The following is a 23,218-nucleotide window of genomic DNA, read 5'->3' on the forward strand; positions in this document are numbered from 1 at the left end:
GAGAGAGAGGGAGAAATGGAAAGTAGCAAAGTACTCCCTAGGGGGAATGGCCATATCACAATTCCTTCTCTTTCATTCTTCACTCAGAATTTTAGGCTTGCACACCCATGTGCCCAGCATAGTTTTTAAGCCTTGGAGTCTGGGTCTTGATCTGTAGCGTTGGCCAGATAGAATTTGGCCATCTTTCTTTCTTCCTTTCTTTATTTAAGTATTTATTATTTATTTTATTTTATTTCTCATTATTATTACTCTTTTTTTAAGAGAGATTTTTGCTATAGGACACATGCACTTGCCAGATAGACAGAGAGACAGAAAACAAGAAATCACCCTCCTGGGAGGATAGCCATACCACAATCCCTTCTCCTTCATTCTCCTCTAGGTATTTTAGGCATGCACGCACACATGCCTAGCATGAGTTTGAAGCCACTGGGTCCAGGAATCAAATCATGGTCAACTATGTGGGAGTCCAGAGATATAACCATTATGCCATCTGCTTGTCCCTTATTATTATTACTATGTTTTAATTTTATCAGAGAGAAACAGAGAGAGAAAGAGGAAAAAAGAGAGAGAGAGAGAGACAGAAAGAGAGAAGGAAAGTGATAAGTAAGTGCCAGGTTCAGGACTCGAACTGCACCTAGCCATGTGGGAGTCCAGCACCTTAACCACTACACCACCTGCAGGCCCTAGAATTCAACCATTTTAACCACAACACTACTAGCTGGTCTGGCACCTTAACCACCATGCCACCTGAAGGCCCTAGAATTCAGCCATTTTAACCACAACACTACTAGCTGGTCTAAATACTGTTTATAAATGACAATCTAGGTAAGATTGTGGAGATTTTGAGAAAGTGCTTCTTTTACTAGTGTTTGAAGCAATTACAGAAAGAATGGGTCAAAAAAATAAAGAGTGGGTCAGTGCAATTTTTCTTTTACACTGAGAAAATCTTTCTGTGCTATCACATTTTAGTTATTCAAATTCAAATCAAGCTTCTTATCACAAATGTTCTGTTTGTAAAGAAATTGCAGATAAGCTACACCCTCATCCTCACCCCTAAGCAGGTGCATTTCCAGGGGGTTATTGTACTTCACTGCAAATAATACTGTAATAAATCAACAGTTAAGAGTCAACTTTTTTCAAATGAGAATTACTTAATTTATTGGTATCCTGACATGAGGCGAGTCTTCAAAAAGTTCATGGGAAATATGCATTTTGAGAAAACTATGCAAAGATTTCAAAAAGATTTTGCACCAAAATAAACCTGTACTTTGATTCCATTTTTTCATTTTCTTTTGAAGTCTTCTCTTATTGCATATATTTATTTTTATCTATCATTATATGGTCTCATATGACACTATAGACAATCAGATATTATGTAAATATTAATTTTTTACACATATTAGACCTTTCTGAGTAAACAAATATTCAATGAATTCAGAAATATAATTATTCAGTTAAAAAATGGTTGAGTACAGGAAGAGAACTTGGGTTCTGGAGGGAGCAGACATACATGTAGGAGGAAATTTGATAAGCCCAATTTACTGATTTGACTGAAAATTCCTTTTCCATCCTTCTAACTTACAGTCATAATGCTATAGCTCCAAAGCCTTACCTATGAATGGTTTGGGGAAAGAAGGTACTATAACTAGATAATTTAATTTTAGGGAAAAACCAACAGAACATCTTTCTAGTGAGAACAATAAAGCTTAAACTATGTGGACTGCCTTTTTTTTTTCTTTTCTTTGTGAGGTTTTGCTATAGGGCGTGTGTGTTCACCAGAAAGACAGAGAGAGACAGAGAGACAGGAAGCGAGAAATCACCCCCCAAGGGGGATGTCCATGCCGCAACCCCTTCTCCTCCATGCTCCTCTCGGGATCTTGAGTACGCATGCATATGCTGCACCCGGCATGAGTTTAATCCACCGGGTCCAGGATTTGAACCACAGTCTACTACATGAGAGTCCAGCAACACAGCCATTACACCAACTGCTGGTCCCATGGACTTTCTTTTAATAAGTTCCCATTGACCACTGGACAAACAAAAATAATCCAATGTACTTTCTGTGACATGAAAGCAAGGCACACGCCACAGCACTCATCACTGTGGACATCTCTAGATCCAATTTTCCAAATCCAAAGTCCAGAGACGACTTACTATGGGCATGTGCAAAGCTGTTTCAAGAGTTAATATATACTACAAACTAAAATCACAATTCCAAAGAGCAATTTTCTAAGAAAGAAAATAATTCAAAATTAATAATTTATTTTGCTTACTAAAAATCATAGCTACTTACCCAATCTCTCTATGGAGTAATATCGCTGCTTACTGTCCACACGCACTGTCTCAGCATAAGGGCTCCCAACACCATAACCGATAATGTAACCTCGTACCACAATGTTTGGGTTCAGGGGAGGAGTCCAGCTCATGATGATGCAGTTGGTCTGGGGTCTCACATGAAGAGAACTTGGCTGATCAGGAACTTGAGACTCTAGGATCCAAAAAGAGGCATCAACAACACATCTCGTAACAGAATCTGTAATGTGGTCAACACTTCCCATTCAAGCAAGACTTAATATCATACTCAACCAATGCCCAAATTATTCATCACATATTGCCCAATTCCTCCTTATTTTTAAGCATGTGATACATTTTCCATGCTTGATTTACCTTCACAGAATATCGTAAGTGTAAGAAGAGGATACTGAATTCCTTCCATAGGCATTCTAAAATCATACCTCTCATTCTTATTTCTTCCTCATTTGTGTGTGTACACACACACACACACACACACACACACACACACAATTCTTAGGTATCATTAATAGAAGGTAGAATCAAAGCAAATGTAAGAATAATAAAACAGTAAATGAAATATCAAATACTGTCTTACTCAAGAATTATTTACTCTGATTTAACTAAAAGTAAAAATAAATATAACAGTCCTTTCTTAAGAAATTGTCAGGAGGGAGAGTTGAAGGCCATGATCTATTCAGCATGATTAGGATGGTAATTGACCCACAGTTTTATTGCATCTGTGAAAAATGCATTTATTATTAAAGGCAAGGAGACCAGGGCCTGGATTAAAGGTTGTATGGGCCTTGGAGTTGTGCACATTTGAGTTAATATCACATTCTGTGATTTACCACCTGTGTGTCCTCATGAAATTTTTTAATTACTCTGAGTCTTCCTTCCAATTAAGTTGTCAATCCAAATACTGATTGACTTAAAGCCTGAGTTCTGGAAGTAAGAAATAGCAGAGTTCAAATGTATACTGCCTACCCATTAGCTGTGAGACCTTAAGACTTTACTAATCCTTTCTAAGCCATAGTTCCTTCCATTGTAGAATAAAGATAAAGTTAGTAATGATTTCACATGGTGTTGAGAAGGTTTTGTGAGATAATACATAAAGCGACTCTTGTTATGAATAGCACACAATTCTTAACTGATATTAACTACTAGGGAGAAAATATATTTTATATGCTACCCTGATATTCTTTTTTCTTGAGAGAAATTTTTCTATAGAGCACATGAGAGACAGAGAGGCAGAAAGCAAGAAATCACTCAAGGGGATGGCCATGTTGCAATCCCATGTCCTCCATTCTCCTCTTGAGTTGTTGGGTATCCACACACACACTTTCAATACGAGATTTTATTATTGTTTTTTCTTTCAGAGAGATTTTTGCTGTGGAGTGTATGTACTTGCCAGACAGACAGAAAGACAGAAAGCAAGAAATCACTCCCCGGGGAGATGGCCATACTGCAATCCCTTCTCCTCCATTCTCCTCTTGGGATTTTGGGCACACATGCACATGTACTTGGTGTGAGTTTCAAGCCTCTGAGTCTGGGACTTGCACCATGGTCAGTCACGTGGGAGTCCAGTGACGTAAACATTTTGCCATCTGTTGGTTCCTGGCTTTAGTTTTAAGTTGCTAGGTCTGAGACTCAAACTGTGGTTGACTACATGGGAGTCCAGTGAAAAAAACATTATGCCACCTGCTGGGTCCCCATACATTTCTTTTAAAGAGACCATGCATTGAAATGAATAAATTGACTAGTAAACTAACATTTTGATTTTTACATCAAGATTCTTTCGTATGATGTATATCTCCTAAAATAATGAATTCTCAGAACACTGATTAGTAGACAATTAATAAATTGTACCTACATAGTACCTACTATGAGGTAGGGGATTAGGCACCTATGATGTTCAGGGTATGGGCAGGGTTATTATGGTAGATATAAAACTTGCACTCCTGGAGTTTATAGTCTAATGGGAAACAATGGGGAAAAAAAACCCATAACAAAAATAGCAAATATGGGCTAGCCACTGGCAAGGGTATGGGCAGGGTTATTATGGTAGATATAAAACTTGCACTCCTGGAGTTTATAGTCTAATGGGAAACAATGGGGAAAAAAAAAAACATAACAAAAATAGAAAATATGGGCTAACCACTGGCATGGTGGTTAAGGAAGCTGGATTCCATATGGCTGACTGCAAGATTCAAATCCCAGATCCAGAGGCTTGAAAACCACATTGGGTGCATGTGCATGCATTCCCAAAATCCCAAAAGTAAAAATGAAAGAGAAGGAATTGTCAAGTGACATCCTCCATGAAGCGTGCTTTCTGACTTTCCCTCCATCTCCGTCTCTCTGTGGCAAGTGCATGTACACTTTACTAATTTTTTAAAGAAGTTACTATAGGTTATTGCGAATACTCTAATAGGCAATATTTAATAGGCAAGACAGGCAAGAATAGCCTATTTTTCAAAATCAGGGAGGACTTCTGGGAAGAAGGGCATGGATGGGCATGTTCTTTCTTACCCTTCTCTTCAACAATCCATTGCATCCTTAACACATATCCAAGCTATCAATATATACTCACAAACATTAGCATTTGAACCTTATTCAAATTATTACATTCACTACTCCATCCCAGTGGAAAAATCTCTAAAAGTAACATATGCCAAAATAAGTGAGAGAATTTGATTACCAAAGGTAAGATTACTCTTTCCTTTTTGAGGTAGTAGCAGGAACTGATACAATATCCTATACCAATTTTATCAGTAATCAGCACACGCCCTGCTAGCTTAAGTGAGAGATGGAAGCATGCCTTTTTATTAAAGGCACTATACCAATAGTTTTTCAAAGATTCTGAAGCTGCCACATCAACAGAATTTGCTGAAGATGGGTTTTCTTGTAAAGATGCTCTTTTTGTGAGCAAAAAGGGACAAGCTATTATTTGTCTGTCCTAAAGAAGCCTGTGATATAATATGCAAAGGCATCATAAAAAAATTATGTCTCAAAATGTGGATATAAACCTTAACAGCAGAAACATAATGTTTGTGAACTATTTCCCACTATAAACCCTAAGTAAAAGTAATAAAAGAGATGAAAGGGATGGATTAATACCATTCAGCCCTATTGCCATAGTCTTGCCAGTGTCCTTGAAATGTGATGGGTTGTACAATCAATTCTGTTTAACCCATTTAAAGTTTTTGCAATAATTATTGAAATAACAATGTAATCTGCCTAATTCTATATTAAGAAAATAAACTAAAAACTACAGTAGTATCCTCTTATCTGCAGAGGATAACTTTCTAGGGCTCTTGGAGGATCCTGAAACTGAATAGTACTGATTCCTTTGTATCTCTTTCTTTTTGCTATACATACATACCTATGATAAAGTTTTAACTTGTAAGTTAGGTATGGTGGGCCAGTGTGTAGCATGGTGGTTAAGGGTGCTGGACTACCACATGGTTTATTGTGGTTCGAGTCCAAAGCCTGGTGGCTTGCTTTCTCATTTTCCCTCTCTCTCTTACTCTCTCACTCTGTCCCTCTCTGGTCAAATTAAAATAAATAAATAAATAAATAAAGTTACAGAAAAAAATCCTTAAAATATAAAAAATAGGTACAGTAATCAATGACTGCATTATAACCATTAATAAAACAGATTAATTAGGATTTGGAATGAAGTACATAATGCTTTATGGGGCTGAGGCACATGGAAATGTCTCTAGTTCGCATTCAGAGATTTTCTGGCACCTGCCAAATGTGCACATGCTCATTATCTGGGCCTGGGCGAAGCTCAAGTGCACTACACCTTGAAGACCCTGTTGGAGTAAATTTCTCTCTTTCTGACTAGTGCAAGAAAGAAATGAATAAACACATTTATTTATTTATTTGAGAGATTTTTGTTACAGTGCTCATGTGTTTGCTAGAGAGACAGAGAGGCAGAAAGCAAGAAATCACCCCCTGGGGGAATGGCCATGCCATAACCCCTTCTTCTCCATTCTTCTCCCAGGGTTTTGGCCATGCACGCACATGTACCTGCCATGAATTTTAAGTCTCTGGGTCTGAGTCTTGAACCTCAGTTGACTATGTGGTGGTCCAGCAACATAATCATTATGCCTAGTGCTGGTACCAGAAATGAATAAACTTTTAAAAAAGAACAATTTTGACAATACTCTGTACTAGAATTAATATAAATGTGGCCTCTCTCTCTCATTATTACCAAAGTCGCCTATTTTTTGCCATAGGTGAGCACCGCCATGCCCCCTAAGTCACATGCTTTTGGACTACAGTGGATTGCAGGTAGCTGAAATGGTAGAAGATAAAACCATGGAAAGGGGGACTACTGCATTTAGATTCTTTGCATTTATAACTTCTTAAAAATAAGGGCCAGCTTGGGACCAGCAGTTAGCGTAATGGCTATGTCGCTGGACTCCCACATAGTCGACTGCGGTTTGTGTCCCAGACCCGGTGGCTTGAAACTCACGCTGGGCGCGTGTGCGTGCATGCTCAAGATCCCGAGAGGAGAATGGAGAAGAAGGGACTGCGGTGTGGCCATCCCCACTGGGGGGTGATTTCTCACTTTCTGTCTCTCTGTCTCTCTCTGTCTGTCTGGCAAGCACACATGCCCTATAGTGAAAACCTCTCCCCCCAAAAATAAATAAATAAATAAATAAGGGACAGCTCATGGAGTGGTGGTTAAGGCTCTGGATCTCACATGCCCAACACTCTGGTTTGAGTCCTGGACCCACTGGCTTGAAAAACATGCAAGTCATGTGTGCGTCCATCCCCAGAATCCTGAGAGGAGAATGGAGAAGGTATTGCAGCATGGCCATCCACTCTAGGAGGTGATTTTTCAGTTTACTTCTTTTTCTGTCTCTCTTCAGTAAGTACAGGTGCTCTATGATTATTAAAAAAAAACTTAGGACCAGCAGATGGTATAATGGTTATGTCACTGGACTCCCATGTAGTTGACTGTGGTTCGAGTCCTTGATCCTGTGGCTTAAAACTTACACTAGACGCATGTGCTTGCGGACCCAAAATTCTGAGAGGAGAATGGAAGAGAAGGGATTGCAGCATGGCCATACTCCCTGGGGGATGATTTCTTACTTTCTGTCTCTCCAGCAAGTGCATGTGCCCTATACACAAATCTCTCTAAAACATATTTTTAATTTAAAACTTAAAATTATTTTTTAATTAAAAATTTTTGAAAATTTTAAAATATTTAAAGATATATAAAAATATAATGATTGGTATGACAGCATTCAACACTTTGTACAATAAAAGAGAATACATCTATTTTAAATGTTTTCAGGCCAGCTGTACAGGCACAGCAGTAACACGGCGCTCCTCAAGGCTGAGGCCACATGAGAAGATCCCAGAGTCACGTTCTGAGATTTCCTTGTACACGTTGGCATCGTTGTGTGTTGGTGATCCAGGCTGGCTAAGGTTGGCAGTGGATCATGGCATGAAAACAACTTTTAAAAAAAGTTTTCAGAATAATAATTTACACATATTCCTGTAAACCACGAAGTACTTCTGCGAGTTAGTCTGAGTGAGTACTCACAGAATTTTCTCTCTGGAGCTGTAAATACACCATGGTATTGAGCACACTGATCAGCTCTTGATTGCCCCTTACCTTTCACTGCATAAAGATGGTTTCAATCTTAGATGCAAACCTCAACATAGTTGTTAACATTATAGAACAATAAGGGTGTTAGTATAAGAGAGTATATGCTGCCTCTTTATTTAAATATTTAATGAGTTCTTTTTTCTTTTGAGAGAGAGATATTTTTGCTATAGAGCATGTGTCCTCACTGAAGAGATGGAGAGAGAGAGAAAGAAACAGACAGAGAGACAGAAAGTGAGAAATCACCCCACAGGGGGATGGCCATGCCACAATGCCTTCTCCTCCATTCTGGATTTTGGACATGCCTGTACATGTGCCTGCTGTGAGTTTCAAGCCTTCGGGGGGAGGGGGAGAGGCGGGGCGTCCAGGACTAGAACTGCAGTTGGCCATGTAGGAGTCCAACTATGCAACCATTATGCCATCTGCTGGTCCCTTTCATGAGCCTTTAGACCACTTTAAGATGACAGGCCAGGACAGTACCTTCAGGGCAGTACTGGACCTCAGCCATTCATCATATGTGGCCCCTTCTTGATGGTAACTATGTCAGAAACTGTTTATAATCCAGAGGAGCCAATTCTGCCCACCCACTTGCTTCTTAATATAAAGACAGAAACACCACTTTTCCTTCTGTACTATCTGAATGAGTTTTCTCTGACACCGATGACCTTACAGGTTATGAAAGTGGTTATTACTGGAATGAACTATAAAATATCAATTTAAAAAATTTGCCGTAGATGGTATGCGACATGAATACTCCTTGTTTTGAGTCTGAGACTGAAATTTGCTGCTCAGAAATATATGAAAGATTTCACAAGTATCTAGTGATTGCACATATAAAGCACAGAGGAGTATTAGGGTAATTACTGAGATAATTTGAAACCAAAGAGCACATTTTGCCTGAAATATACCAATTAATGAGGTCTCAAATTTCTACTGGAGTCTCAGTGATCAAGATAACTAGGTCAACTGTCATTCGTGATTATACTATGGAATTATGGATCCTCTCTGTTTAGTTTGGTTGTAAAGAACATAAGCTATTCTGAGTGATGATTACAGGTTTCCACTAATGAGTAATATTCACATGCAGGACACTAGGAGATTTATTACATTAGTCCCTGTGACATTTCAACATTTACTGTGTATGCCCTATATATAATCATAGTTCTAGGTACTGGAGAAATAGTGTTAGAGAAGGAAAGAAAAAAATATTAATAAATAAGGAAATCATCAGATCCCAATAAATGCTGCACTGATGGGCTAATAACTGACTCATCCAGGTTGGTCTTCTCGTTAGAGTCTACAATGAATGGTCTGAAAGAGCCAGCCAAGGAAACGTCAGTGATGAAGTCAAATCCTCAGAGATAGAAAGCAGAAGTGTGGCTGTCAGGTGCTGGGTGTGGAAGTGGGGACTAGATAGTTATGATTTATTGAGTGCAGAATTTACATTCTGTAGGATGAAAGAATTCTGAAGATGGATGGTGGTCACAGTTATGCAAAAATGAGAGTGTATGAAATGTCAGTTAATTGTATGCTCAAAATAACTAAGATGGTAAATTTGGTGCTATTATTATTATTATTATTATTATTACTATTATTTTATTTGCCAGAGGGGGCCATGTGCTCACCTGAAAGAGAGGGAGAAAGAGAGAAACATAGCATCCCTCTCCCATGGAGAATGATCATGCCATAATCTCTCCTCCTCCATTTTCCCTCCATTCCTGATTTTGGGCATTCATGCACATGTGTCTGATGTGTTTTTCACTCATGCCACAATCTCTTCTCCTCCATTTTCCCTCCATTCTTGATTTTGGGCATTCATGCACATGTATCTGATGTGTTTTTCAAGTCACTGGATCCAAGTTTGGACCATGCAGTTGGCCATGTGGGATCCGGTCATCTTAACTACATTATGGGCGGACCTGTTATGTATATTTTAACAAAATCTTCTTTAAAAGATCTTTTGCTATAGGGCATGTGTCCTCCCCAGAGAGACAGAGAGAGAGGAAGCAAGAAATTACTCCCCAGGGGGATGGCCATGCTGCAATCCCTTCTCCTCCATTCTCTTCTTGGGATTCTGGGCACACATGTGCACATGTACATGTGCATGCCCATTGTGAATTTTAAGCTGCTGGGTTCAGGACTTGAACCATGATCAACTATGTGGGAGTCCAGCAATATAAACATTACACCATCTGATGGTCCCTTAATACCATTTTTAACAAATAAAAAATACAAAAAAAGAAAAAGGAGGGTTTTGAGCCAGTCAGAGACCAGGCCACTTTAATCAAGTTAAGTCAAGGCAAGCAGGAAAGAGATTTTAATCTAAGTACAATGAGAAGGAGACTAAAGGTGGGTAGCAGTAAAAAAGTAATGCTCTGCAAGGTCGACCCGATGGGAAGGTCTGGGTTCATGTCCAGAGATCTCCTTGAATACACAGGGCAGGTGCTCTGATCTAAGAATGGCTTGGAGCTGAAGGCAGGGGTAAAAGATTGAAGTATGATCAAATCAATGTATTAAACCTATTTTTAATTTTACTTTTTTTAAAATTTTGTTTCACTCTATTTTCTAGATTAAAAGACATTTTGAGAGATGAGCATAGAGAGAAACAATGAGACCCTAAAAACAATTTTGCATTTGTCTGGGTGGCTTTTGTGGAGATGACATAAAGTGGAGTGTTCAGAACACTTAACATTTGGGATGTATCGTCAACAGAGCTGTAGATTAGAGGTGAGTGGGTGAGAAAGAGGAGACTCAGTCATAACCCATGAGTTTTTGGCTTGGGCTACAGGGAGGTGATGTGCCGAGATGAGGAAAAATAAGAGTTTTCCTTGGGCCATTTTAAATTTGTGATGTCCTTTAGTCAAACCTGTGGAAATATCAGGGAACAATTTGGTGATAAGTCTGAGGTCTTGGTGATAAAATTATGCCAGGAAATGTAGCAATGGAAGCCACTAGCATAAGCATGGTATCTAACACAAATGTGCGTGAACTCAGATACAGAGTATGTGCATAAATAAATAAAATACATCTATGATTATGTTGTTGCTCTGCTCAAAACTCTCCAAAGTGTTTCCATACTACATTATAAGACCAGGTTCTTCCCAATGGCCTATAGGCTCTACCTGGTCTATTCCTTTCCTTCTTACCTTCCTGGCTCATTCTATTGCTTTTCCCTTTGCTCCCCTGACACTCCAGCCATCCATTCCACACTGGATACTTTGCAGTTCTTCAAACACATCCAGCACACTCTGCCCTGCGGGCATTGGCAGTTGCTGTGCTTTCTGCCTGGAAAGTATTCCTCTAGATTTGGCTTCCTCTCTTCTCTTTCAGGTTTTTGTTTTCATTTCCAATTGCAGCCTTCCCTGACTACCATATTTAACATTGTCATCTTCCTCTCCTTACTCTAAATCTCCTTTTTCTCCTGTAGGATTCATTTCAACTTACTGTGCTGCAGATTTAATTTGATTATTGTCTCTTTGATTGACTCTTTCTCTCCTCCATAAGTTCTCTAAGTCCAGTAACTAGAACAGCTCTTAGCATAAAATGCTTAAAAATGTGGGAATAAAGTCTATATTTCCTATAAAGTTAAATATAACTGTCATTATATATTATGGTTATTACATATAAAATCACCTCATTTTGGTATAACTGTCTTCATAAAAATTTTGAGGAAAAAAATGGAATAATATAGAAATGAAACAGGGTAAAGACATAGTCATTAAGGTATTTTCCCTCCCAGTGGCAAGCAAGAATTGTCTCTGCTGGCTTTCGCTAATGAAAACAGTCACTGTTGGGTCCTGACTGCTGTGGATGGTACTGCCAAGTGGTGTCAGACAGTTGGTCTTTTTGACAAATACTCACATATTTGTTCTCGATTTAATGTGCTACATTTGATGGGACATTTTGTTAGAGTTTTGTTCCTGTCCTTAATAGCCTATATTTTTGTATAACGAATTACATAAGATGGCTGATCCACTCACACTGTCTTCCTAGCAGGTCTGACTCATGCTAAGGTGTCCACTTCTGTCAGCAGGGCCTGTTCTCACCAATGGACATTTCTATTTATTTGTTAATTGTAGGGGGATGCTTCTTTTGTTCACTATTAAACTCTATCTTGTATTCCTTTATCCTTTCCTGCCTAGTATTTTCTCAGCATTAATTTTTCAATATATTTAAAAAATTTATGCAAAATTCACTAAGTGGATTAGGGTTCTATGGGTTTGTTCAAAGATGTAAAGACATGTTTCCATCATTCCCTTCATGATGCAGAACTCTTCTAGCACCCCCAACAGTTCCTCATACTTTGTGGTCAAGCCCTCTCTCAACCCCTCACTATTAATTTTAATAATTAACCCTAAATATTCTTTTCTCTATCAATAAATATCAATATATATTTGTTCTCCTGACTAATCTGTACATCAATTTCAGACTTAAATATTTTTATTTTCCTTTGAGGTTTTTTTTTTTTGTTTGTTTGTTTGCTTGTTTTTTTGCTATAGGACACATACACTTACTGGAGAGACAGAATGGAAGAAATAACCCCCCAGTGGAATGGCCATGCCTCAATCCCTTCTCCTCGATTCTTTCCTCTTGTAACTTTGTGCATGCACACAGATGCACCCAGCATGAGTTTTAAGCTGCTGGGTCCAGGAGTCGAACAGGTATCAGCTATGTGGGAATCCAGTGATGTAACCATTATGCCATCTGCTGGTTCTCAGACTTAAAAAAAATTTTTTTGAGAGGTTTTTGCTATAGGGTGCATGTGCTCACCAGAGAGACAGAGAGACAGAAAGTGAGAAATCATCCCGCAGGGGGGATGACCACCGCAGTCCCTTCTCCACCATTCTCCTCTCGGAATCTTGGGCATGCATGCACAGGATCAGTCTCAGTGAGCAAAATTCAAAGTACAAACTCATGCCCGGTGTGAGTTTAAGCCACTTGGTCCAGGACTCGAGCTGTGGTCGACTACATGGGAGTCCTCTTTCTGTCTCTGTCTCTCTGGCGAGCACATGTGCCCTGTATCAAAAATCTCCCACATATATACATTTTTAAAAATAGTAATACTTACATGGATATATAATTTTTATATAATATTTATCTTCTACCAAATCATAGAAAACTTTGGGTTTTAGTTTGTTTCTTTAGGTATCTATTAGGCAAGTCTAACATCAAAAAATATGTTATACCTATGATTCTTTCTCAAATGAAACCTTTTTCAATATTTACTCTGTGTGCAATTCCAGAATTTTGAGCCTTACATTTTAATAGTACTTTTCCTTTTTCTTGACCTACTTTTCTATTCCATGCCTAGTGCTTCATTGTTTTCATACTTTTTGGCCTTAAAATACTGCCAAATGAAACCAAGATGAAACACCAATGTCCAGGCAAACTTTTATTTTGCTGCAGTATATTTATCTTTGTCAATGACTCAAACAACATTAACTTTTTTTTTTTCTCTTTTGAGCAATATCATTAGTTTCCTGTTGCTGCTGTAAGAAGTGGCTTAAAGTTCTGTAACCAAACCATAAGGAAACCAAAGTGATTTTGTATAGTACTTAGTCTCAGACTTCATCTTAATAGATTAATAATCCTTAGGAAAATCAGTTTAACTTGACAATGAGTCTTACAGAACTTGTTTTATCTTCAGCAAAATAGATGGAGCCTAATGCTTGACTAATGGAAGTTAACAATAACCTTGCCGAGTCTTTATAAATGCTGGGCTACGAGATAGAGAGAAAGACTCCACTAGCCTCCTCCCATATGACTGGCTGAAGATTGTATCAGCTCAAGTTTTGCAAAGCCACACCTAGACAGGCACTGCTTAGAATGTATTCACTGAATACATTCCTTCCCTTATTCACCAACTGTTATCTTTCGTCAACTAGTGAGTGGCATGAATCTGATTTCTGATCCCCCGAATGAGTATTCCTGCCTGTTCGGGCATCATTACTATAAGCTTAATGGCCTAAACCAACACAAACTTATTTTATAGTACTGGAGTTTTGAAGTTTAAAATCAGCCTCAGTCAGCAAAATTCTAAGTATAAGCAGGGCTGTGCTACTTTTCAAAAGGTTAGAGAACAATGAACTTTCTTGTCTTTCAAACTTTCTTTCTTTCTTTCTTTTTTTTTTTTGCCATAGGGTACATTTGCTCTCCCCGAGAGAGAGACATTTGAGTAGGAAAGTGAAAAATCACCCCCCACAGGGATGGTCATGCCACAATCCCTCTTCTTCCATTCTCTTCCTCTCTGGACTTTGGACACAGGCACATATGCCTGGTGTTTTTCAAGCCACCAGGTATGGGACTCAAACTATCTTCAACCATGTGGGAGTCCATACCTTAACCACCATGCCACTTGCTGGGTCCATGTCTTTCAAATTTCTAAAGGCTGCCCGCCTCCCTTGGTTCATAGCCCTGCATCAATCTCCTTGTGTTGTCTCCTTCTCTCACTCTTACCTTTCTCCTCCTCTCTTTGGGAACTTACAATACACTGGTCCCACCAGCTAATCTAGGACAATCTATCCATCTCTAGGCCCCTAGTGTAATCGTTTCTGCAAAGACTTTTGGGCCATGTATGGTAACATGTTCACAGGTTCTAAGGTTTAGGACATGGACATTGTAGGGTGGGGTTACTGATCAGCTTACTATGACTCATATAAATATTTTGCTCTTCTTTCTTTTTGATTCTTTCCTTCTATTTCTTCCAATTGGCCAACAAATTAATTTTTTCTCTTTTCTAATTCTCTTTGCCCAGAAATTTTCCATTTTTGGAACTCAATTTTTTAAAAAAACATGATAATTTTAACATACAGTGACCCTTCTTTCTAAGTGGTCTCATTAACTTAAATTTTATAATTATTCTGAAAATAAGCTCTAATGTGTTCCTTCACAAATCCATGTTCTCAGTGACTACCACAAATTGTGCAGGTACCAAACCACAGGAGCATCTCCGTGGTTCACTTCTCAAATGAAATAAATTTGCAGTAAACTCATTTTGCCATTAGCAGATCAGGCTAATAGGACTAATTACTTATTTCCTGAGGGCAGGAAATTAGAGCCAGCTCCTAGGTTCACATGTTTTTGCAACATCACTGTTGCCCTTTCAGAAGTCTTTGCATTGCTGATTTTTGCTCACCAAAACTACTTCACTTTAGGATAGAGGTTTAATTTTAAGTCACATCATTATTGATTGTGTATAGCAATTTCCACCTGTTCACTTAAAAAAAAAATTCAGCACAAACAGATCTCCAAGCTCAATTTCCTGGAGGATACCTTGTTGAACTTCACCACAAATTCTCTCATTTTCTTATGCAAGACATTTACATAAGAACCGGGGGGAATTCTAATGATCTGGGTTTTTTTTTTTTTTTAAGCTGAAATTTTGAGGCACAAAATAAATATTTAAAAACTTCCCAGCTGTCAGTAATAGCAACGTGCTTTCCAGGGAACCCTGAACAAACAGTGTGGTTTGGCTTTATAATTACTTTAACAGAACATCCTAATTAAAAGGGCAGTCCATAAGGAATTGGGATGTTTCTCTGTTACTGTTCATCTTTGCAACTACTTTAGCCAAACGGAGAAGGTAAGAGGAACTACAGAAGTCACAGGAGACAGGGACTTGTCTTTAAAAATGTACCAATAGCCCTTCTGTATAGTTAACTTGAAGGCCTCAGGGCTACCTGGTAATCAGTAGATCACTCTGTGGGGTTCACCTGGAGACCTATTTGGGGCTTGGGGGAAAGTTAAGACGCACATCAAGGAAATGCTAATGCTGTATAGCTCCCTTCCAAGGTAACTTTCTTTGGTTCTAGCAAAGAATGCCTCCCATTTCACATGGTTTTCCAAATGATTGTTTCTCCCTTATTCATAATTCAAGAAAAATCAAAACAATTTTCTGTGGAAATTCTCACTTTGGAATGTTTAGCATTCAATGTTTCCCAACATGAGCCAAGAAAACTTTGTTAGAAGTACTTTCTGCTTTACAATTTAAGCATTTACATGAATAAATTAAAGGAGATGATTATTTTTAAAAAATCTCTGTCACATAAGTATATACACAACGCACAGAGAAAGAAAAAGAGCGAGTCAAAAGGTTGAGTTTTCTTTTGGAGATACTAGTGTCTACTGAGCTTCTCCATTTGTCAGTATAAAGAGTCACACTTTTTTTGTACGGTGCAATTAAAAGAAGAAAACCTGAAGGAAGGGAAATCGAAATGGTTTAAGGTCAAGTCCCAGTGGAAAGTGATCACGGGTCAATACTGAGAAAGCCTTGATACTATTCATTTCTTACCACAAGTGAAACATAACAGTCTCACACTTTTTCACAGTTGAAAGTCCTATAACAGCTGTTAATTTCCATTTTGTTTACACACGAATAGTCTCAAATCATAACTTATAATAGTGTTATGTACAAGAAGCATCAACTCTATTAAATTTCTTTTAATTATTTACTTTTTTTCCCCCAGATTGCTAATGTGTATGGGATAGAACAGAATTTTCTTAACAGTTACCATCCAGATGGAGAGAGAGAAGAATTAGAAAAGAGGCGATATTTGGGAAGTGTTGAAATATGCTAAGATAATAGACTGGTGAAAGAGTAACATTTGGGTGAATGAGGGTGCAATCAGAACTAACAGTGGTAGAAATGATTCCCTAAAAGCGTTTTATGAAGAATGCTTATTATGCTGTCCCATATACCCTAGTGGTCGGAATCACCTTCCCTGAAAACTTTCATTCTAGTTTTTTCCATGAAGATTTTCCAATCAGTGAAGCCATTATCTGTCTATGCCTCAACAGAAATGTTCTTTTCCTTTTCATTTTTATACTCGCCAAGACTCAGCACACTGTAGGTTCTCAACTATATTAATTAATTTCATAATAACTGCATCAGTACTAAAACAGGGAAAAAGTGAGGAAGGATGCTGCCTGTAGAAGAGAGGTATTATTAAACCTAGAACGTGGAAAAGTTCAAACAAATCCAATGAAGCATTTATTGAGACTCTATCCATAAGCATGACTTAGAGATCCCTGATTAAAATAAATATATCAATTGGGTTATATTTAGATCGCATGCATATGAAAATCATGGAGTTAAATGGGAGTTCTGTGCTATCCACAAAGCTGTGATTTTACATCTTGGTTTCACTTAGTGGTGACTCATTGGCAGTCAGGAGAAAGGGCACGTAAGTCAAGTGGAGAGTCCCATTCATTCTGGATATTTTGTAGGACCTTCGGCACCTCTGCTCCATTTATTGTCACTCCTTCCAGTAAGAGAGATAGCCCCTTAGGTTTGAGTAAATGATATGACCTCATTTCTTAGAATCGTTTGCCTTGAATCACTGTCTTTATTGTCACCAGGTCAGTTCTACAGGATAGATGGAGGCTTTGCTCTGATCAATGGCACTGAACCTTAAGACACGAACCTAGTCTTGAGTTCCAGCTCCATACTTGTTGGCTGACTTGATCAAGTTAGTTAAATTTTCCTAGCCTTCTATTCCTCTGTAAAGTAAGGCTAATAAAATATACTTCATAAGTGGAGAAGAGAGGATAAAGTATAGGCAGATACATCTGAGAAGTTATTTCTCAGGGGCTGGTAGTAAAGTAGCTGTAGAGCAGGGGAACCCAAAAGGGAGGAGCCATGGGTTTGCATCTGGGGCCTCCCTGAGCAGGCTGGGTTGTGTGCACACTCCTGCAGTTTAGGTCAGCTATGCACAGTGTGGATCTTGGTTTAATAACCCTGTTGGGAGCCCCTCTTGAGATAGGAGTTAGTCCCCACTTACAGGTAGGATAGGGTAGGGTCTGGGAAAGGAAAGGAAATCACTATATTTTTCTTTTTCTTTCTTTCTTTTTTTTTTTTTTTTTTGAGAGAGGTTTTTGCTATAGGGCACGTGCACTTGCCAGACAGACGGAGACATAGAGACAGAAAGCGAGAAATCACCCCCCAGAGGGGATGGTCACGCCACAATCCCTTCTCCTCCATTCTCCTCTCAGGATCTTGGGCACGCACGCACACGGGCCCGGTGTGAGTTTTAAGCCACTGGGTCCTGGACGTGAACCGCAGTCAACTATGTGGGAGTCCAGCAACATAGCCATTAGGCTAACTGCTGGTTCCCTATATTTTTCTTTTTAATGAAGTCTCTATGTTTTTCCTCTGTGGTCTGGTCGATGTACAATATATACCCCTTTTACATCTCTCTTAGGAATGTGTGACTCCCGGAAAATAAGGCAGGAGATATTGAGCACACAGGGTAAAAGACACAGTCACATTGGCTAAGTTTCCACAGCCAAAAGCTGGCTGTATTGAGCCTCAAAGCAACTGTAGCTATAAGCATCAGCTCTATTTAGTAACTATTCTAAGGAGAAGTACAGAACAGATCACTATGTTCTGCTGACTACAAAAAGAACTGCATAATAAATCACTCAGACTACCACGTAACTATTTTCATTTATTTATTTATTTTTTGGTCATGAAGGAATTATTTTCTAAAGCTCACTTCTTTATCAGGAAACCAACCCATTGCTCAGACTGCCAGGTAAACCTCCTACCTCCAGCTCCTCTGGGGTTGTCATAACTATGTTGCCTATTTTGAATACAAATGCTTTTTTTAATGCTTCAGCTAAAGTACACTTTTAAAAATACAATTCTAATTAAGTCACTATCTTTATTTTATTTTATTTTTTTAAGTTTTTTGCCATAGGGTGTGTGCACTTGCTAAAGAGTCAGAGAGAGACTGTGAGAAGGAAAGTGAGAAATTACCTCCTGGGGGTATGGCCAGGCCACAATCCCTTTTCTTCCATTTTCTCCCTGAGTTTTTAAACATACATGCACATGTGCCCAGCATGATTTTCAAGTCACCAGGTTCAGGATTTGAACCCAGGAAGCTGTGTGGGAGTCCAGTGCCCCAATCACCATGCCACTTGCAGGCTCTTAAATTGCCAGTTTTTTAAAAATTCTCTAATGACTTGTCCAGAGGAAAGTAAGTAACGACTTTCTTAAGCCAGCATTGAAAATCTTTAATTTGGTCTTGCCAGTATAGAACTAGCCTCTCTTACAAACTGCATCACATTATTTAAGTGTTTCAGCCTCTAGAGTCTTTTTCCAGTTCCCTACCAGTCTACTGTCTTGACTTCAAACCTATATTTTACTTTTCTTCCCTTCTTCATTTCTAATGAACATCCTCTTCTGCATAGCTAATTCTTATTCATCCTTCAAGTCTCAGTTCAAATCTAAGAATTCCATAGGTCTGTCTGCCCACCTATCAATTACTCTCCTTCTCTCTATATACATCCTATGTTGAACCACATGGTATTGCAAATATCCAATTATGTTTGAACTGTAACAATGACAATTTCCACTGAACTCACCTAAAATCTGTCTCTTTTTTTTGCTCTACTCTAAGCTCCATGAGAAAAAAAAGTCGTGTCTTTCTCATTTTAATGTGTACTCAGAGCTATGTGCAGTAGCTGAAGCTTAGTGAGTTTCCTATAGTCTTTGAATTAGGATGTTGTCACATGGTAGTATTATCATTATTATGGAAATAGCATCTATTGATTATTTTACGGTCACCTTAATTATGGTAGAAATAGTAAATCTGTGATTATTGTAAAATTATGAGTGACAGTGAGTTATTTAAAGAGACGAAGAAAGAGACAAAGGAGAAGAATAAAAAAGTAGAGTTTGATAAAGAGGAAGGAAGAAAACACTTGACAAAGGGTAATGGAAGAAGAACAAAGATAAAAATAAAGACAGGGGAGGGAGGGAGAGAGAAAAAGGAGAGGAAAAGGAAATGATACAGAAATTTTGCTTTCCATTTATATTTGAATAATTTCAGGTCTATCGCTTAAGGAATAAGAGAATTTCATTACCAGTTATTTAGACAGTCATTTTGTGTCATCACATTTTCAATATATAATGTTTTTTATCTTCTTTTTCTTGGTCCCAGTTTTGATTATCTAGCTTTAAGTATGGTGATCCTAACTTCTTTTCCAAGTGCCTCTCATTTTTATGAATTCTCTTTCTGGTATAACTCTAATTCTGTGTGGTCTATGACTATTTTATTAAACTTTTGTCATTGTTATTGCTTTCCTTTACCCATTTCTCTTGATTGTTTTTTTTTGTTTGTTTGTTTAGCCATAACATTTTTATTTCCAGAGCAATTTATCTGCTAATTTTGAGGCTTCTGCTTATATTTGATATATGAATTTTATGAGTCTTAATATCCATAAATGCCTCAAGATCACTATCAATTACACAAAGGTTTTTGTTTATATCATGAAAATATGGTGTAAATATTAAAGGTAGCATCATAAACAAGTCAAAAATGCATATCAATGTTTTATAGAAGCATAATAAAAAAGCAAGAGAAATTATGTAATACAATTATGTCTCATAATTAGTATCAGAAATTACAGAAATTCTTGTGAAGAAAATGGTTAAGGTTAATTATGGAAAATAAAATAAATGGAAAACTATCTCATTTTGGATTATCCAGGAGAAAAAAATAACTTGTAATTAGGTCCATAATTAATGCCACTCTATTCATGGAATGGCAACTATCTCTATGGTTTTGGTGAAGACTATTCATAAATGGGTTTTGTTGTATTGTGTTTTGTTTTGTATTGTTTTGTACCTAAAGATGTAGAAAAAATCAATGTGCTCAAAATTGGAGTTCATCATATTTTTTAAGGGACTCTTTGAAATGAAAGAAACAAAGAAGAATGATATCCGAGTGACAGTGATTAGGGAAAGTTCTTACCATCTAGATCATTCTCTGGAGTCTCCGTTGTATACCAGTTGGATGATGGGCCAGTACCATTGACTGTCATGGCTGACACTTGGAAACTGTACTGACTTCCCTTCTCCAGTCCTATGAAGGAAGTTTCCACAGGGGGAAAAAATAAGTTACTAAACAACAAATATCCTACCTGAGTTTTGAAAGTTTTAGCAACATTTTAAAAATAGTTGACGTACTTTACATTGTTTGTGATTATTTTGGTAATTATTATTTTCACCAAAGAGGCAGGGAAACCACAGCAAGAAATCAAGTTATTTTTCATATATTGTCATGTGTTTTTTTCTAGTTTATAAAAATGTATCCATGGAAATAGCCTCAGGGCAGATGCAGAATGTAAAATATGAATGATGAAGAAATAATCAAAAATAGCAAGGATCATTTTTCCTCACTGTTCAGAAAAGCTCTGCCTATAAATCAAGAAGTCATTCTAAAAATCTGTGTCTCCATCATTCATTCAAGGTCACTGATTATGTTCTTTGGTCCAAGAAAAAAGAATCCAAAGACTCTGCAATTTGACAGAAAATACTGTATTTTTGTTTCTTGAAACCACCTTTCACACATATTTCATTTTGTATCAGCTTCCATGCTACAAATAAAGGTCAATCTCTGTTTGATAATTGGATATATAATATACTCAGTGCTCATGAGGCCTAGCTTCAGAGAATATAGAAAACCCAAGTAAACTAGTGATGCCTTGTGGATCATTAGACTGACAACTGACATGTGTAATGTTTTTCTTTTTCTTCTTCTTCTTTTTTTGATAGCAAAGTGGAGAGTGTATTGAAGGAGAAGGAAGAACAGAGGTCCCAAGCAGGAAGGTGGTCCTGGAAAATAGATTGCAAAAAAGGAGTTGGGGCAGGGGTTGGGATATGGAGCTTATCCTGTCAGGAAGGGTTTGTCCAGGTTTTTCCCAGGTGGGGCTTTCACATGCAATCCCTCTGACCTCCATGGTGATGGTCACATGCTGGATGGGTCCAGTCATTCACCTGATTTGGGAGTGGGTATGAAGGATAGGAGATCCTCTTTGTCTGGAAGTTTTGGGCCATAAAAACCACTGTCTGATATGTGTAAATTTTTAGTATAAATAACTTTCCCCTTATCCATATCTCAAAGTTGTTCATTAGCATGACAAATTATTGTAAAATAAGTTTACTTATCAAAAGACTGTAAGACTTTTTTATTTTTTTTGGTAGAGGTTTTTTTGCTATAAGGCATGTACATTCACTAGAAATAGAGACAGAAAGTGAGAAATCATGCCCCAGGATGCATGGTCATGCAGCAATCCCTTCTCCTCCATTCTCCTCTTGGGATCTTGGGCACACATGCACATGTGCCCAGCGTGAGTTTAAGTCACCAGGTCTGGGACTCCAACAGCAGTCAGCTAGCTACATGGGAGTCCAGTGACCTAGCCATTATGCCAACTGCTGGTCCCAAGACTGTAAGATGTTTTTAAGACATTCAGGCTCAGCTTATCTTGCCAAGTCCTTAAACCTCAGAGCTGAAAAACTTTAATAAAAATAAGCACTCTTTCTCTTTTTCCATGAATCTGAAATAGTAAAATATTTTTTTACCAAGAAAAATGTATAAGTAAATTATGAGTGAAATGATCCTTATATCATGCATAAAGTTATCTATTCATACAATAGATTTTTGAATAGGACAGTAAGTATACAATACTAAAACAATACTAATATAATACTAAGAGGGAATTGGGAATTCTTTTTTTTTTCTTTTTTTAATTGAAGAGACGTTTTTGCTATAGGATGTGTAAACGAGAAATCACCACCCAGGGGAATGGCCACGCCATAATCTCTTCACTATTCTCCTCTCGGGATCTTGGGTTTGCACGTGCATGTGTCTGGCGTGAGTTTAAGCCACCAGGTCCAGGAATGGAACCACTATACTAAGAAGAATTCTAACTTAGTACTCATAGAAGGCAGCATTTTAAGAGATGGTCAGAATGGACTTGTTAAAGCAAGGGATACTTGCATTCAATAAATAGTATTATTAGAAAAGACTATCTGATGGTCAACCTATAGAGAAGGAAGAAAGAACAGAGTTCTCAAGCAGGGAGCAGGTCCCCAAAAATGGACCACCAGAGAGGAGCTGGGCAGTGTCGGGGTGGTTATCACTCTGCACAGGGAGCTAGATGCCATATAACCAAACACAGCTAAGAATCTTGGCCCCAAAAGCTTGAAAATCACACGGAGCACAAGTGCATGCATGCCCTCCAAATCCTGATAGGAGGGAAAATGCAGGGAAAAAACAAATTACAAGATTATGACATGACCACACCTCATTGGGGTGTGCAAAATGCTGTCTTCCAAGAAAGTTTGTAATTTTATGAAATAGACCAGAAACTCCATGAGGACATGTAATGAGATCATTGGTGGTGGTGGCGTCCTTGTTACATTGGTGTTTTCATTGTATATCCATAGAGCTTACAATGATGCTTAGTATATGGAAGATGTGCACTTAAAAAGAACACTAAATCTACTTGGGTTCA

General features: G+C 38.1%; 1 protein-coding gene across 1 annotated transcript in view; it reads right to left on the reverse strand.

Moving 5' to 3' along the window:
* Positions 1–23,218, reverse strand: part of DCC (DCC netrin 1 receptor) — a 521,919-nt gene that overhangs the window by 196,520 nt on the left and 302,181 nt on the right. The window contains exons 9-10 of the mRNA XM_027769938.1: positions 20,674–20,784; positions 2,294–2,488 (exon numbers count right to left, since the gene is read on the reverse strand). Of these exons, the coding sequence (XP_027625739.1) occupies positions 2,294–2,488; positions 20,674–20,784 (306 nt within the window). The remainder of the gene's footprint in view (positions 1–2,293; positions 2,489–20,673; positions 20,785–23,218) is intronic.

This window comes from Tupaia chinensis, unplaced genomic scaffold (assembly GCF_000334495.1).
Source record: "Tupaia chinensis unplaced genomic scaffold, TupChi_1.0 Scaffold000098_2, whole genome shotgun sequence".
In the NCBI taxonomy this organism is placed as follows: Eukaryota; Metazoa; Chordata; class Mammalia; order Scandentia; family Tupaiidae; genus Tupaia; species Tupaia belangeri.